General features: G+C 53.3%; 2 protein-coding genes across 2 annotated transcripts in view; both read right to left on the bottom strand.

Annotated features, from left to right (window-relative positions):
• The window catches only part of PPCDC (phosphopantothenoylcysteine decarboxylase), a 28,767-nt gene extending 13,883 nt beyond the window's left edge, over positions 1-14,884 (bottom strand). Inside the window, exons 1-3 of the mRNA XM_068144385.1 lie at positions 14,772-14,884; positions 13,205-13,371; positions 1,397-1,492 (exon numbers count right to left, since the gene is read on the bottom strand). Coding sequence (XP_068000486.1) covers positions 1,397-1,492; positions 13,205-13,357 — 249 coding nt within the window. The 5' untranslated portion in view covers positions 13,358-13,371; positions 14,772-14,884. The remainder of the gene's footprint in view (positions 1-1,396; positions 1,493-13,204; positions 13,372-14,771) is intronic.
• Positions 14,885-15,970: 1,086 nt separating this feature from the next.
• Positions 15,971-17,500, bottom strand: part of SCAMP5 (secretory carrier membrane protein 5) — an 11,527-nt gene continuing 9,997 nt past the window's right edge. Inside the window, exon 7 of the mRNA XM_068144240.1 lies at positions 15,971-17,500. This exon is cut by the window's right edge and continues 778 nt beyond it. The gene's annotated coding sequence lies outside the window, so the exon portion shown is untranslated.

Below are 17,500 nucleotides of genomic sequence, written 5' to 3'. Positions count from 1 at the left end.
TGCACAGATGCAAACCCCACTTCCACCAGGAGAACTTCCAGCTTCCTGTCACAAAGGGTGGCCCCATCAGCAGGAGGTTCTCAGTCAGCCAGCAGCAGCGTGGGTAGGTCTGGGAACATCAAGAGCCATCTGTGGATGGGACAGAGGCAGCACTCAGGAGATGTGATCGGCTGCCTCCGTGCCGAGGATGACTCACGACGGGCACCAAGCAGCCTCACTGTGGCTCTGCAGCGGCTTGCTTGACATTTCCTGACAGTCCTGGCAGAGCTGTGGGTAGCAGCTGAGCCCAGGGCGCTGGGAGATCACCTCCACCCTCACTGCAAGTCTGCCAAGGTGGCACAAAGCCCTCTGGTGCTTCTACTCGGCACTGGTTAGGCCACACCTTGAGTCCTGGGCCCCTCAGGTTAGGAAGGAGGTTGACTTGCTGGAAGGTGTCCAGAGAAGGGCAACCAAGCTGGGGAGGGGTCTGGAGCACAGCCCTGTGAGGAGAGGCTGAGGGAGCTGGGGTTGCTTAGCCTGGAGAAGAGGAGGCTCAGGGGAGACCTTCTTGCTCTCTACAACTCCCTGAAGGGAGGTTGTAGCCAAGTTGGGGTTGGTCTCTTCTCCTAGGCAACCAGCAGCAGAACAAGAGGACACAGTCTCAAGTTGTGCCAGGGGAGGTTTAGGCTGGAGGTGAGGAAGAAGTTCTTGATAGAGTGATTGCCCATTGGGATGTGCTGCCCAGGGAGGTGGTGGAGTCACCATCACTGGAGGTGTTTAGGAAGAGACTGGATGGGGTACTTGGTGCCATGGTTGAGTTGATTAGATAGGTTGGACTTGATGATCTCAAAGGTCTTTTCCAACCTGGTCTGGTCTGGTCTGTTCTATTCTATTCTATTCTATTCTATTCTATTCTATTCTATTCTATCCTATCCTATCCTATCCTATCCTATCCTAGTTGATTAGATAGGTTGGACTTGATGATCTCAAAGGTCTTTCCCAACCTGGTTAATCCTATCCTATCCTATCCTATCCTATCCTATCCTATCCTATCCTATCCTATCCTATCCTATCCTATCCTTCCCTTCCTCATTTACAGCCAGGCTCAACCATGCCCTTTGAAAGCCACCTTCCAGAGCACACGTTATTAGGACAAAGCAGCGTGTCTTGGCCCAGGATTCCAAATCAAGTGTGGTCTCCTGCAAAGAAGCTTAGAGGAATGCTTCTGCTTGCTGTTCAGCACTTGAACAACTCTGACCCTCCCAGGGAGCCTGCTTTTTGCTTCCTGAAGCACGCCCCATCGGCCTTCTGGAAGCAGAAAGCACGAGCGCGTGACACAACCACGTGAATTACAAACCATGTGGCTACTGGGGACAGGCCAGGAGCCCTTGCAGCCTGCAGAGGAAGAACAACTCACCTGCCACTCATCTTCATCGCTGTAGAGGGTGACAGGAATCTCCTGGGCACTGTAGAAATGCTTTGCTCTCTCAGTGGTGACCACCTTCACTTCGAGCTAAGCAGAAAAGACAAGGCCAATGGTTAGACTTGAGGATGACCCTGGAGAGCTGAGCAGAGGAGGGAGGCTTGAGCTGCAAAGGCTTTGAAAGCTACATGGATCCTGAGAACCTTCTCTTGCTCCCAACTGGAAGGTCAGGCCATGGCAGGTACTCATGGGAGCTGAGGACTCACTCCATGCCACTCTACCAGGGGCAGGTGATTTGTCACCCCCTGCCAAACGTCCTCACGTGGCCAGTTCACAGCAGGGACAGCAGAGAGGAGAGAGAAGCTCACAACGAGATGCAGCTCTGCACAGAACTTCAAAGAGACAGGAAGAAGCAGCAAGCCAAAGTGCTGTGAAAGGTGCCCTTTCATCTCAAAACAGACCTGCCAAAGGGCACAGGAGAAGCAGCTTGCCTCAGTGGATTCCCTCAACCACAGGCCAGAGAGCTGCCAACGGCTGGCACGGCCACAGGGCGCTCGCAGGATCACTCTTCCCACACTGCCAGCCAAGAGAAAGCTCTGGCACAGTGAGCAGAAGAACTGCTGAGGGACCAGCAGGTTTGCTGGGGCTCAGCCCCACCAGCACAAAGCAAATCCACCTCTGCTGCACAAAGCTTCACAAGAAAGCCTGGCTTTGGACAACAGAGTACAAGTTCTTGGTCAAGTGGACCACGGTGGGCACATCTCTGCATCTCTTTCTGCCCCTACCTCTCTCTCTTGATGCAAAAAGAGGGGAGGTATCTACAGACCACTGGATAGACTAGAATAGAGTTATCCAGGTTGGAAAAGACCTTTGAGATCATCAAATCCAACCCACCACCCAACACTATCTAATCAACTCAACCAAGGCACCAAGCACCCCACCAAGTCTCTTCCCAAACACCTCCAGTGATGGTGACTCCACCACCTCCCTGGACAGCACATCCCAGTGGGCAATTTCTCTTTCTATGAAGAACTTCTTCCTAACATCCAGCCTAAACCTCCCCTGGCACAACTTGAGACTGTGTCCTCTTGTTCTGGTGCTGCTTGCCTGCCTGGGAGAAGAGACCAACCCCCACCTGGCTACAACCTCCCTTCAGGTAACTGCAGATAGCAGTAAGGTCTCCTCTGAGCCTCCTCTTCTCCAGGCTAAGCAACCCCCAGCTCCCTCGGCTTCTCCTCACATGGCTGTGCTCCAGACCCCTCCCCAGCTTTGTTGCCCTTCTCTGGACACATAATCAGACTGGCTTCCAACAGGGAAAGAAATCCCAGAAGCAAGTCAGACTTGTGTCTTCCAGCTCTCCTGCCTATTAAGGGAAGGTGCTGGAAGATGAAAGCCTCTGTGTAGGCACATTCAGAGCACAGGGATTCTGTGCAGCCAAAGCAATAAACCTGTGGTTCCCAGGAAGGAAAGAGAGATTGGGTGAAAGTAGAGGAAGGTTGTCTGGAGCCTTAGCTGAACCTGCCTTGGAGAAAGCCAGAAGAGCCTCCAGTGCTATGGAATATACAATAGCACCAAGGTTGGAAGAGATCTCAAAGGTCACCGAGTCCAAGCTGTCACCACAGACCTCATGACTAGACCATGGCACCAAGTGCCACATCCAATCCCCTCTTGAACACCTCCAGGGATGGGGAATCCACCACCTCCCTGGTTCAGGCAGTTGTAGAGAGCAATGAGGTCTCCCCTGAGCCTCCTCTTCTCCAGGCTAAGCAACCCCAGCTCCCTCAGCCTCTCCTCACAGGGCTGTGCTCAAGGCCTCTCCCCAGCCTTGTTGCCCTTCTCTGGACACCTCCAAGTCTCTCAATGTCCTTCTTAAACTGAGGGGCCCAGAACTGGACACAGGACTCAAGGTGTGGCCTAGACAATGCAGAGTCCAGGGCACAATGACTTCCCTGCTCCTGCTGGCCACACTGTTCCTGATGCAGGCCAGGATGCCATTGGCCTTCTTGGCCACCTGGGCACACTGCTGGCTCATGTTCAGGCAGCTGTCAATCAGCACCCCCAGGTCCCTCTCTGTTTGGCAGCTCTCAGCCACTCTGACCCCAGCCTGTAGCTCTGTCTGGGGTTGGTGTGGCCAATGTGCAGAACCTGGCACTTGGACTTGTTGAATGCCATCCTGTTGGCCTCTGCCCATCTGTCCAGCCTGGCAAGGTCCCTCTGCAGAGCCCTTCTACCCTCTAACTGACCAACATCTGCTCCCAGCTTGGTGTCAGCTGCACATTTGCTGATGACTGACTCAATCCCCTCATCCAGATCATCAATGAAGATGTTAAAGAGCACAGGGCCCAGCACTGATCCCTGGGGCACACCACTGGTGCCTGGCTGCCAGCTGGCTGTGGCACCATTCACCACCACTCTCTGGGCTCAGCCTCCAGCCACTTCCTAACCCAGCACAGAGTGCTGCTGTCCAAGCCAGGGGCTGACAGCTTAGTCACTGGGGAAACCCCTCCATGCTGATGGATGTTGATTTGATGTGCACACCTAGGAGGTGCCAAGGTGCCCTGCATCTTGAGATCTTTCCATCCCCTCCTGCAGAAGTCTAAACAGGTGGGAAAGGGTTGTGTTTCCCCACCCCATGTCACTAAGAGCTGTCTGCCACAGGCAGTGACTCAGAGGCACTCTGCACCCCCCAGGATTGACTGCAAAGCAGAGCCAGCATTGGAGCAGCTCTGCATGTGCTGATCACCCATGCAGGACATGCAACTGCACTGCCATCTGCAATTCCTCCCAAGGAGGTGCTTTCAAACCAGGCAACAGATGGGCCAGCATATGGAGGGAGTGCTTCAAGAGGACTGGGAATGTGGAAGGGGCATCCCAGGTCACCAGTGATGGGGAAAAATAATCCCTTTCCTTGTTCTAGGCCATCTTCCATCACTCTCTGCTCACAGAACATTGGTGCTGCAAGGGACCTTGAAGGATCATCCAGTCCAACCCTCCTGCCAGTGTAGGATGACCCAGGGCAGGTCACACAGGAACATATCCAGGTGGGTTTGGAATGTCTCCAGAGAAGGAGACTCCACAACCTCTCTGGGCAGCCTGCTCCAGGGCTCAGCACCTTCACAGTAAAGAAGTTTCCCCTTCTGTTCTCATGGCACCTCCTCTACCCCAGCTTGGCCCCACTGCCCCTTGTCCTGTCATTGGACACCCCTGAGCAGAGCCTGGCTCCCTCCTCCTGACACTGCCCTGCACATCTTTATCAACAGGAATGAGGACACCCCTCAGGCTCCTCTGCTCCAAGCCCCAGCTCCCTCAGCCTGTCCTCACAGGGAGATGTTCCACTGCCTTCAGCAGCTTTATGGCTCTGTGCTGGACTCTTTCAAGTGATTCTCTGAGGTCCTTCTTGAACTGAGGTGCCCAGAATTGGACACAATGTTCCAGATGTGGCCTCACCAGGGCAGAGTAGAGGGTCAGGAAAACCTCTCTCAACCTACTAACCACAGCCCTTTTAATCCACCCCAGGATGCCACTGTTGGCCTTCTTGGCTACAAGGGCACATTGCTGGCTCATGGTCATCCTATCCAGCAGGACCCCCAGGTTGCTCTCCCCTGTGCTGCTCTCCAACAGGTCAGTCCCTAACCTATCCTGGTCCATGTGGTTGCTCTTTCCCAGAACATTTGCCCTTGATGCTCCCTCAGGCAGTTCACAGTGCAACCTGCTGCGTGGTTCTACCAGGCCAAGGGAGAAACAAGGAGAAGCCAGCCTCCCCAGCCACTCCTTCCTGCTAGGAAACTGCAGTCTGAGGTACAGAACTCAAACCAGTCTGCTGGAAACCTTCAGCCTCCTCCGTGGCAGCCGAAGTGACAAAACATGTTCCCAAGATGATCTCCCTGACTGGGAATGGAGCAGTGGTGGTGAGCTGCACCCTGCATGGCTAGAAAACCAACCTGAACTCCTTCTATGATCAGGTGACTGCCTGGGGGATGTGGGGCAGGCTGTGGATGTAGTCTACCTGGACCTCAGCAAGGCCTTTGACACCATCCCCCACAGCAAACTCCTGGCCAAGCTGTCAGCCCCTGGCTTGGACAGCAGCACTCTGAGCTGGGTTAGGAAGTGGCTGGAGGCTGAGCCCAGAGAGTGGTGGTTAATGGTGCCACAGCCAGCTGGCAGCCAGGCACCAGTGGTGTGCCCCAGGGATCAGTGCTGGGCCCTGTGCTCTTTAACATCTTCATTGAGGATCTGGATGAGGGCATTGAGTCCATCATCAGTAAATGTGCAGCTGACACCAAGCTGGGGGCAGGAGTTGATCTGCTGGAGGGTAGGAGAGCTCTGCAGAGGGACCTCGACAGGCTGGACAGATGGGCAGAGGCCAAGGGCAGGAGATTGAACACATCCAAGTGCCAGGTTCTGCACATTGGCCACAGCAACCCCATGCAGAGCTACAGGCTGGGGTCAGAGTGGCTGAGAGGGACCTGGGGGTGCTGGTTGATGGTAGGCTGAACATGAGCCTGCAGTGTGCCCAGGCAGCCAGGAGGGCCAATGGCATCCTGGCCTGCATCAGGAACAGTGTGGCCAGCAGGAGCAGGGAGGTCATTCTGCCCCTGTACACTGCACTGGTTAGGCCACACCTCGAGTCCTGTGTCCAGTTCTGGGCCCCTCAGTTTAGGAAGGAGGTTGACTTGCTGGAACAAGTCCAGAGAAGGGCAACAAAGTTGGTGAGGGGCTTGGAACACAGCCCTGTGAGGAGAGGCTGAGGGAGCTGGGGTTGCTTAGCCTGGAGAAGAGGAGACTCAGGGGAGACCTTATTGCTCTCTACAACTACCTGAAGGGAGGTTGTAGACAGGCAGAGGTTGGTCTCTTCTCCCAGGCAGGCAACCAGCACCAGAACAAGAGGACACAGTCTCAGGCTGCACCAGGGGAGGTTCAGGCTGGATGTTAGGAAGAAGTTCTATACAGAGAGAGTGATTGCCTATTGGAATGGGCTGCCTGGGGAGGTGGTGGAGTCACCATCATTGGAGGTGTTCAGGAGGAGGCTTGATGGGGTGCTTGGTGCCATGGGTTAGTTGTTTAGGTGGTGTTGGATTGGTTGATAGGTTGGACGCGATGATCTTGAAGGTCTCTTCGAGCCTGGTTTGTTCTAAAGTAAGAAAAACAGCTGGGAGCAGCAGGGAAAAAATCCCAGCCTTAGTGGATTGTGTTCTTTGGGAATTTCTCCTCTTTCCTGAAGAAAAAGCAATGAGAAAGCAGAGCTGCAGGTAGCAGCAGTGCTCGGTGCTCTGTGTGCCTCGCCTCAAGTCCTGCTCTCTTGTTCAGGTGACCTCAGCTTGGAATGCCAGCTGTGTTTCTGGTGCTCTCAGGTGTGAAGATCACACTGACAGCAGCCAACACATTTGTTTCCATCTGAACCCCTCCTCACCTCACAGGAAGCTGCCTGGAGCCCAGCAGTGACACCCACAAAGGTGCTAACGCTGCTGCTCTGCTCTGCCCTGGCCTGCAGCGAGGTGTTAACCTCCCAGGCTGTGAGGTGCTGGGGATTTGGTGATTTTCTTAAAGGGCACTGTGCAGTTGGAGGGGGCAGCTCTGCTCTCCACACTGCTACCAGTAGGCCAGGTCTGCACTGGAAGCTGTCAGCAGGAAGGTTTGTTAGTGGCACTCTGCCTTTTCTGTTTGGCTGGGGCTTTTGTGGCTTGGTTTAGAAAACAGTTTCCTAACCATCTCTGGTCCTTAAAAACAATAGACCAGAATAGAATAGAATAGAATAGAATAGAATAGAATAGAATAGAATAGAATAGAATAGAACAGACCAGACCAGGTTGGAAGAGACCTTTGAGATCACCAAGTCCAGCCTATCACCCAACACCATCTAATCAACTCAACCATAGCACCAAGCACCCTATCAAGTCTCCTTCCCAGGCAGCCCATTCCAATGGGCAATCACTCTCTCTGTGTAGAACTTCTTCCTAACATCCAGCCTGAACCTCCCCTGGTGCAGCCTGAGACTGTGTCCTCTTGTTCTGGTGCTGGCTGCCTGGGAGAAGAGACCAACCCCCACCTGGCTACAACCTCCCTTCAGGTAGTTGTAGAGAGCAAGAAGGTCACCCCTGAGTCTCCTCTTCTCCAGGCTAAGCAACCCCAGCTCCCTCAGCCTCTCCTCACAGGGCTGTGTTCCAAACCCCTCACCAACTTCATTGCCCTTCTCTGGACTCATTCCAGCAAGTCAACCTCCTTCCTAAACTGTGGGGCCCAGAACTGGACACAGGACTCAAGGTGTGGCCTAACCAGTGCAGTGTACAGGGGCAGAATGACCTCCCTGCTCCTGCTGGCCACACTCTTCCTGCTGCAGGCCAGGATGCCATTGGCCCTCCTGGCTGCCTGGGCACACTGCAGGCTCATGTTCAGCCTACCATCGACCAGTACCCCCAGGTCCCTCTCTGCCTGGTATTTCTTCAAAGCACAAACCCAGGAAGAGAGCAAAGCTGGCACTCCAGGACTGCATCCAGCCATATCAGAGGGATGTTCAAGGTCTCTGAGCACCAATGACTCCACCCCCCCACCCCCTCCCGCCTCTAGAAGCTGCTCTGTTAGCTAAATATTCTCCCTCATCATGCTTGGGGTGGGCACCTGGCTCCCTTGTTCTGAGCAAGTGCTTCAAGCCCCTGCAGCAGTGCTGGAAAGGGATCAGTGTTCTTCAGCTCCCTTTAGCCTAGATAGGTTTTATTTCCTTTCTGTTTACCTGGCACACCCTCTGTTTGCCCCTGGCTATATCTCTGCTTAAAGGCAGTCTGGCCACCCTCACAACCTCCTGCTCTGCAGGCAGTTCACACTCTGCAAGGGCTCTTTTCACTTGGACCACTTCACAGCCAGCTCTCCAAAAGAAACTTCACTGCAAAGCTGCTCTCCTGTGCTCACACAGTGCTTTAGGCTGGGGGGGACCTTTAAAGGTCATTGAGTCCAAACCCCCTGCAGTCAGCAGGGACATCTGCAGCTAGAGCAGGTTGCTCAGAGCCCCAACAACCTGGGCTGCAATAGTTTGAGAGATGGAGCACCTACCATCTCTCTGGGCAACCTGGGACTGGGTCTCACCCCCCTTAGGGTAAAGCATTGCTTCCTTCCATCTAGTCTGAATCTCCCTCTTTCAGTTCAAGCCATCACCCCTTGTCCTGTCACAAGCAGCCCTGCTCAAAAGTCTGCCCCCAGCTTTCTGAGTTGCCCCTTTGAGCACTGAAAGGCCACCAGAAGGTCTCCCTGGAGCCTTCTCCTCTCCAGTCTGAACAAGCCCAGCTCTCTCAGCCTGGCCTCACAGCAGAGGGCTTCCAGCCCTCCCATCATTGCTGTGGTCTCCTCTGGCCCTGCTCCAACAGGTCCCTGCCTGTGCTGTGTGCTGCAGAGGGCTCCCCCCAGCACTGTAGGTGGGGTCTCAGCAGAGCACAGCAGAGGGGCAGAATCCCCTCCCTGCCCCTGCTGCCCACACTGCTGGGGATCAGCACAGGACAGGGCTGGGGCTGGGCTGGCAGCGCTCAGTGCCAGCTCATGCCCAGCTTTTCACCCCCAGCACTCCCAAGTCCTTCTCTGCAGGGCTGCTCCCCAGCCCTTTATCACCCAGACCATTGATAAAACTGCTGCAGAGAGAACAAATAGAGACTGTTTAGTCTGGAGAACAGGAGGCTGAGGGAAGGCTGTCTTGCTCTGTACAACTCCCTGAAAGGAGGTTGTAGGGAAGTGGGGGTTGATCTTTTCTTCCAAGGAACCAGTGCCATGATGACAAGAAACAGCCTCAAGTTGTGCCAGGGGAGGGTTAGGTTGGATAGTAGGAAACATTTCTTTGCTGCAAGTGTGGTCAGGCATCAGAACAGGCTGCCCAGGGAGGTGGTGGAGTCACTGTTCCTGGAGATGCTCAGAGGCTGTGCAGACATGGCACTTTAGGATGTGGTTTTGTGGGCTTGACAGTTGGACTTGACAGTCTTAGAGGTCTTTTCCAACCTTGATGATTCCATGATCCTCTGCTAAATGGCACCTACAAGCTGAGGTGGAAGCTACCTGGCAGGAGCACAATGAAAAGGCATCATCATCATCACCCTCATCCTCATGCCATTTAAACCTCCAAGTCCAGATGACAGCCTGTAGCTTCAAGAGCGACAGAAGAGTTTGCCTTTCTTTGTGACTAACCAAACATCCTGCCAGGCCACTCCAAAATTCTAGCAAGCAGCCTGAGACAACCTGTGTGAGCAGCACAGCCCTAAGAGTCACCCACAGTGTCCTGACCAGAGGCTTTGTGCCAGCTCCCCACAGCACCAGCTGCAAAGGAAATGAAAGGTGTAAGCGGATGCTGTCAAGAGTTCCTGGCTCTTCAAAGGGGTTAAACAAAAGGCAGCAAGGTCACATCACATCCAGCATCACCCTGGAGGAGAGGTTAACCTTTAATGAGTGCCAAAGCACACTGCCAAGTTGTTCACTGGGGATCCTTTTAGCCAGGACACCAATCTAAATGAACCACTCAGGTTGCAAGCCTCTGACCACATCTCTTCTGGTCTCAAAGCCTCCCTCTACTCCTGCCATCTTCCCCTGAGGGCTTTTTAAAGGTCTGTTCCACCAGTAAAGAAACTGAGGCAACAGGCTCAACAGAAATGTCCCACTGGCTCAGTGGCCTTTGGATCAGGTCTTGAAAACATAGAATCCTAGAAATGTTTGGGCTGGCAAAACCCTCTGAGACCCTCAAGCCCAACCCTCTGAGACCCTCAGGCCCAACCCTCTGAGACCCTCAGGCCCAACCCTCTGAGACCCTCAGGCCCAACCCTCTGAGACCCTCAAGCCCAACCCTCAACCTAAGACCACCATGGCCACTAAACCACATCCCAAAGAGCCACATCCACCTGCTTCTTGGCCACCTCCAATCACATCACAACTGAGTGAAGGAATCATTTCAGTGAGTAAGTTCCAGAAGCTCCTGGGCTGGCTGCTTCACTTTTGCTTTTTAAAGCCACTGAAGCTTAAAACCAGTGGCCACAAAGCCTGTGGTGGATGTCACAGGCCCTCAGAGAGAATTCAGGTCCAGCCATCTGTGGGTTTTAATGATTGAAGGAGAGAAGGAACGTGCTTGACCTGGATTCCTACAGTAGGTCATTTGCATTCCTCATGTCTCCTGCAAAGAAGGATATTCTCAGCACCAAGAGCAGAGCAAAAAGAGACAACAGCAAAGCCAATTTGAGAAGCAGAGGATCAGAAGATGCAGATCCCTGGCTCTGGGCACTTCCCTTCCTTGACAGCACAGGTTCTGCACATCGGCCACAACAACCCCAGGCAGTGCTACAGGCTGGGGTCAGAGTGGCTGAAAGCAGCCAGGCTGAGAGGGACCTGGGGGTGCTGGTTGATGGTAGGCTGAACATGAGCCTGCAGTGTGCCCAGGAAGCCAGGAGGGCCAATGGCATCCTGGCCTGCATCAGGAACAGTGTGGCCAGCAGGAGCAGGGAGGTCATTCTGCCCCTGTACACTGCACTGGTTAGGCCACACCTCGAGTCCTGTGTCCAGTTCTGGGCCCCTCAGTTTAGGAAGGAGGTTGACTTGCTGGAACGAGTCCAGAGAAGGGCAACAAAGTTGGTGAGGGGCTTGGAACACAGCCCTATGAGGAGAGGCTGAGGGAGCTGGGGCTGCTTAGCCTGGAGAAGAGGAGACTCAGGGGTGACCTTCTTGCTCTCTACAACTACCTGAAGGGAGGTTGTAGACAGGCAGAGGTTGGTCTCTTCTCCCAGGCAGCCAGCACCAGAACAAGAGGACACAGTCTCAGGCTGTGCCAGGGGAGGTTCAGGCTGGAGGTCAGGAGGAAGTTTTACACAGAGAGAGTGACTGCCCACTGGAATGTGCTGCCCAGGGAGGTGGTGGAATCACCATCACTGGAGGTGTTCAGGAGGAGACTTGACAGGGTGCTTGGTGCCATGGGTTAGTTGGTTGGGTGGTGTTGGATGATAGGTTGGACACGATGATCTTGAAGGTTTCTTCCAACCTGGTCTATTCTATTCTATTCTATTCTATTCTATTCTATTCTATTCTATTCTATTCTATTCTATTCTATTCTATTCTATTCTATTCTATTCTATTCTATTCTATTCTCTTACTTCAGGTTAGGACCTTTGGCCTCACCAATCACTTCAGGTCAAGCAAGAAATTAACTGAGGCCCCTCTTTGCAGTCCACAAGTAGCAGAACCAGTGCCCAACAGCTGACCATATCTTCAGTACCTGCTCCAGCCTGGTGAGCATCAACCAGCCACAAAGATACTTGGGGACTGCATCTCTTCTGCCTCTGTATCAAAGTCTCTGCAAGGTAAACTCTCAACAAACCATCCCAAATAGCAACCTAACCAATAGATCTCCACATTGAAGTGCACCCTCTTGCTCCCTCTTTCATTTCACTGCTCCAAAATATCAGCCCCAGTTCTCAAAACCTAAAGGTTTTCTGCCTCTGCCTTCAGGAGTTGATCTGTTAGAGCGTAGGAGAGCTCTGCAGAGGGACCTTGACAGGCTGGACAGATGGGCAGAATCCAGTGTGGTGGCATTGAACAAGTCCAAGAGCCAGGTGCTGCACTTTGGCCACAACAACCCCATGCAGAGCTACAGGCTGGGGACAGAGTGGCTGGAGAGCAGTCAGGCAGAAAGGGACCTGGGGGTACTGGCTGACAGCAGCTGGACATGAGCCAGTAGTGTGCCTAGGGGTCCAAGAAGGCCAACGGCATCCTGGCCTGCATCAGGAACAGTGTGGCCAGCAGGAGCAGGGAAGTCATTCTGCCCTGTACTCAGCACTGGTTAGGCCACACCTTGAGTCCTGTGTCCAGTTCTGGGCCACTCAATTTAAGAAGGACATTGAGACACTTGAACGTGTCCAGAGAAGGGCAACAAAGCTGGGGAGGGGTCTGGAGCACAGCCCTGTGAGGAGAGGCTGAGGGAGCTGGGGTTGTTTAGCCTGGAGAAGAGGAGGCTCAGGGGAGACCTTCTTGCCATTTACAACTCCCTGAAGGAAGATTGTAGCCAGGAAGGGGTTGGTCTCTTCTCTCAGGCAAGCAGCACCAGAACAAGAGGACACAGTCTCAAGGTGCACCAGGGGAGGTTTAGGCTGGAGGTGAGGAGAAAGTTCTTCCCAACAAGAGAGATTGGCCACTGGAATGTGCTGCCCAGGGAGGTGGTGGAGTCTCCATCCCTGGAGGTGTGAACACCTTTCCTGAAAGAAAGGGATTGGACGTGGCACTTGGAGCCATGGTTTAGTTTTCATGAGGTGTTGGGTGACAGGTTGGACTTGATGATCTCTGAGGTCTTTTCCAACCTTATTGATTCTATGATTCTATGATTCTATGATTCTATGATTCACAGCAGAAGTTTCCCTCCCTGACTCTAGTCATGAGTGGCCTCTGCTGGACACTTCTGTTACTCCAGACCATAAACTACTCACAAACCCAAATGCACAGACATAGGACACCTTGCAATTTCTCTCTCTGTTTATGTAAGATCTGGTTTCCCCCCCCTCCCCCCATTTCTGACAGAGTAAAGCAAGCTGAGCTGAACAGCTAATCCAGAACCCCAATGTCTGCCTATGGAAATATCCAGGGGTAGTCCCTGCTCTTTAAGCCTCTACTCATAGGAGTAGAGAAGCATGAAATGATAGGAAGGAGTATTAATTGAGATTTAAAAGAAGAAGGAATCCCCTCTCAACTAAATTTCAGCCTGAAGGGCTCAAAGCCAGCAGGAGCTTTCCCTATCAACAGAAGCTACATCACCACAGAGCAACACCAACTTTACAGTGCTCAACCACCAGATGTACTCACCCCAGGGATTTTCAGCAGCTCAGCAACAAGGAGAGGCAGCTTCAGAGCAGCCACGCTTCCAGTCACACCCACCAGCACATGGTATTTTTTCTGTGGCACAGAGGAGCTCCTCCCTGCAGGAACTCCTGGCTCTGGTGAGGAGAAGGCCTCCATGCTCCAGTCCAGCCCTACAGGTGGAGACAAACACTTGACTAACGGTGCCTCTGAACGAGGCCAGCTCAGCAAGGCTCCAACACCACCGTGTCTCCAAAGGCAGGGATCTAATCCTGGACTACACAGAGGGGTTCAAGCTGAGGATGAACTCACACACCCAACCCACAAAGCCTTCTCCCATCAGCAGGCCTTTCAGCAGCTTGCTGCTGCTGTTTAATGACGATTTGCTCTCAGGCACTGGCAAACAGAACTCTCAAACCGGGTGGGCAGGCTACCAAATTGTTCTGCTAAAGCCCAGGAGCCCCCAAACACCCTCAAAGGCATTGAGCATGATCTAGAACTGAGAATAGAATAGAATAGAATAGAATAGAATAGAATAGAATAGAATAGAATAGAATAGAATAGAATAGAATAGAATAGAATAGAACAGAATAGAACCAAACCAAACCGAACCAGGTTGGAAGAGACCTTTGAGATCATCAAGTCCAACCTATCACCCAACACCATCTGATCAACTAACCCAAGGCACCAAGCACCCCATCCAGTCTCTTCCTAAACACCTCCAGGGATGGTGACTCCACCACCTCCCTGGGCAGCACATTCCAATGGCCAATCTCTCTTTCTATGAAGAACTCCTTCCTGACATCCAGCCTAAACCTCCCCTGGCGCAGCTTGAGACTGTGTCCTCTTGTTCTGATCGCACTCGTGCAGCAGTCAGATGAAAGCCTGACCTTGACACCCAGCCACCAAGACACATGAGCACAAACACTCGTTTCTAAGCTCCCTGTGCCCACCTGCTGCATCACAACAGCAACACCTTCTTTTTCCACGCTTCACTTGGATTCAACACCTTTAACTCAGGCCCCTGAGGTTTCTTAGTGTGTCTAGAGCTAAAACCACCAGGAGAAGGGCCCGAGTTCAGCTGGAGCTTCCAGGCACTGATTAGCAAGAGCAGTTAAGAGGTAAGGAAGCTCAGCACAGCACTGGCTTGGTGACATGACTGTTACTACAACGTTTTATATGTTTATCTACAATTAAAATTAACACCATCCCAGGAAAGAAAACACCCACTTCCCTTACCATTACTAAACGACAATTAGCTCACCCATCTTCAATCCTCAGGGATAAGACAACATATTTGAACAGGCAGCTACCCTTAATACTACCCCTATTAACAATAAAAATAAAAGCACCGTGTGTCAGGCAGCGTTTTCCCCCAGCCCCCAAAGGCAGCTCTGGTGGCTGAGCTAAGGAGCTGTTAGAAAGCGAGCAGCGGGCAGGCCTGCTGCAGTGTTTTATGATCTTGTTAACGTCGCCGTCACCCTGAAAACAGCTTCAAAAGGCCAGCGCGGCCGAGAACAGAACCGAGCAAACACGGGAACTTCCAAAGGTCAAACAAACAACGTTCATATACCGGTAGAGGCACGACGGAGCGCGGCCGGGAGGGAGACAGCTCCGTGAACTCCAGCCTCGGTGACCGCAGGGGCCGGGCCGCGGCCTAGCTGCCAGGCAAGCCGCGCCTCGCCGCTCACCGTTGCCTAGCAACGGAGGACGCATCCCCACGGCTGTCCGGAAGCTGAAGGGCACGCCGGGAAGTGTTCCCGCCCCCGTCCCGCTCTGATTGGTGCAGGCTGCGCATGCGCACCGGAAGTAAGGTGGTCCGGAGGCGTTGTCGCGGCGGCAATCGCCGTCCCGCTCACGGCCCTCCCCTGCCCAGCCCCTCGGGCACCGCCAGGCTCCCGGGGCGCAGGGTTCAGCCGGCTCCGCTGCCTCAAGAGCTCGCGGGCAGCCTGAAGGGGACTTACAGGCCTCGCCTCGGCACCCCAGGAACAGTCGCCCACAACACCGGCAAGCACAGCTCATGCCAGGGGTCTCTGCCAGGGGTCTCGAGTGGTTTCGAGCTCCAGCGAAGGCAGCTTAAAAGAGGATCCTGGTTCATAGCAGGGGTTTAGAAATGTCAGCAATTAAAAAACTCATTGCCAGGGGAAAAATAGGCTGGTGGGACACAGGGCCATGGGCTGTGCCTGGCTCCCCCCAGCAGACAGCTGCCAGGGACCGGCGAGCACCGGGAGATGTCAGAGACACGAATGAAGCCTTCCCAACAGGTCTGAGGCAGGGTGCTGGCAGGGCTAAAGTGGGTTAGAGCACTGCTTGTTCATGGTCTGAAGCAAAAGCGTGACAGATCTGGGGCAGTGCACGGCTGGTGGTCCACAACCCTTCCCAGGGTGCTCTCCGGGCAGCTCAGGCATGTCGCCAAGCACAAAGAAGCAGCAGGGCAGGGAACAGGGGGGAGTGGGCTCTGTCTCCCCGAGCCTGGGCATGAAAAACGGCAGCAGAGCCTCGCTAAAGCAGCAGAGGTCATGAGTGAAAGTTCAAGCGTGGTGGAACCTGGAGCTGCCTCACCCAGCCACAGAAACCCCCAGCATCAGCTCTCCTCCCCCCACCCTCTGAACAGTTTTCACTGCCGTGGCTGCTCCCAGCTGAAGTGGTGAGAGGTTAAAAAATGAGCATGGTGAGAGCAGCAGCCCGGCTCCTCCTGGCTGGAGCCAGAGCAGTACATCTGAGTGAGGAGACAGACTGAAGAGGAAGGTTGAGGTGCTGAAGCAACATCTGTTAGAGCTTGTTACAGTTATTTATGCATCTTACTGTAAATGCAAGAGGTGAAGTCACTGCAATCCACCATTTCTCAGACATGAATGACACAGCACGTGGTTTGGCATAGTAAGTTTTAGGCTAGCTAGAAATGAATTGCACAATATTGAAACCTGATTAAGTACATAATAGGCTCAGCAAAGGATTACTTTCCCCCTTACATTTTATACATAGATATTCTATACACACACACAGACAGGCATTGGATCATCAGCTGAGTTTTAGTCTTGTCAAGAGACACCCTGCTAGCTGCAGAGTGGCTGCAATGGGAATACTCTTATCCAAGGAAACTATTCTTGGTGTGCTCTGCTGGAGAAGTTGCTCTGTGGGGTGGTTCTGGTGGGTGGGAGTCACAGACAAGCATCACCAGACAGCTGAAGGGGCTTGGGGTGAGGGGCTGGGAGGGCCTTGGTTAGCTGTGGGGGTGGGTAGTGGCACACTGAGCTCGTCACCTGCAGCAGGCAGGGAATGTTTAACCCAAGGGGCTGGATCAGCTTCTGTTTGGGCTGCTCTTCTAGGACTTTGGGGGGAAAATTGGCTTATTTAAAGTGCATTTAGAATCTGGAAAGCATCTCTGCAAAGGAGCATTCCCTATTCCTGCCCTGCAGTGCCCATCAGTACCCAGTTGGGAGCTGATCTTTTCCAGGGTCTGCTGCTCACCTTCCCCAGCTGCCACAGCCCAAGAGGTGTTAGCTCAGCTGCCTCCCGCTGCTTAAAACCTGGCCACCCCTAAGTGGGCAGGGATTTGGGGCTGACTGGAGCAGGGATATCTGCATGAGGCAACATCTCACTGCGCTTTTTAGAAGTGGAAGTGAGCAGGAATCCTTCCCACTAGCCTGGAGGCTTCCTAAAGAGCCTTAAATCAGTGCACACCTCAAAAGCGAACAGGGACAAACCCTGCTGACACAGTCAGTGAGGCTGGTTCCACATGCTTGCCCAGGGGGTGGCAAGAGACGACCTGGAGCCTTACCCAAGAAGAGGATCCTCTGCCGAACACTCTGCCAATTTTAGAGCAGCTTTTCACAACAGAAGCCTTTAAAAACCACCAGACTTGGGATGCAGAATCTGGAAGAGGAAGGTTGCATCCCACAGGGAAAAACCTGTCCTTGCTTCCCAAGACACACACACACACACAGAGACACACACACACAGAGCACCAGGGCTCCTGCCCACTGGCACACACCAGTACAGGTCCTCCACATCAAAAATGTGAACTGCTCATTTACAACACCACACATGGAGAGAAGTTGTAGATCCTGAGCCGGGGTGTAGGTTAGGAATCACTTGGCTTCCAGCATATCAACAGCAGGATTGAGGGGTTCTTCCCTTTGATCTCTTCCCCACACACACACCCACACACACACACATACACCTCCTTGGTTTTGAATGCTAAATCAGCCAGCCACCTGCTCATTAAAAAAAACACAAAAGCAAAAGAAAAGGGAAGAAATTCCCAGGATTGCTTGCCCTTGCTGAGACAGTGGCTGGATG

The sequence above is a fragment of the Melanerpes formicivorus genome, unplaced genomic scaffold (assembly GCF_026170545.1).
Source record: "Melanerpes formicivorus ecotype bairdi unplaced genomic scaffold, bMelFor1.0.p_v2 SCAF_10, whole genome shotgun sequence".
NCBI lineage: Eukaryota > Metazoa > Chordata > Aves > Piciformes > Picidae > Melanerpes > Melanerpes formicivorus.
Note: the sequence above shows the minus strand (reverse complement) of the source record. Positions and strands in the feature narration are given on the sequence as shown.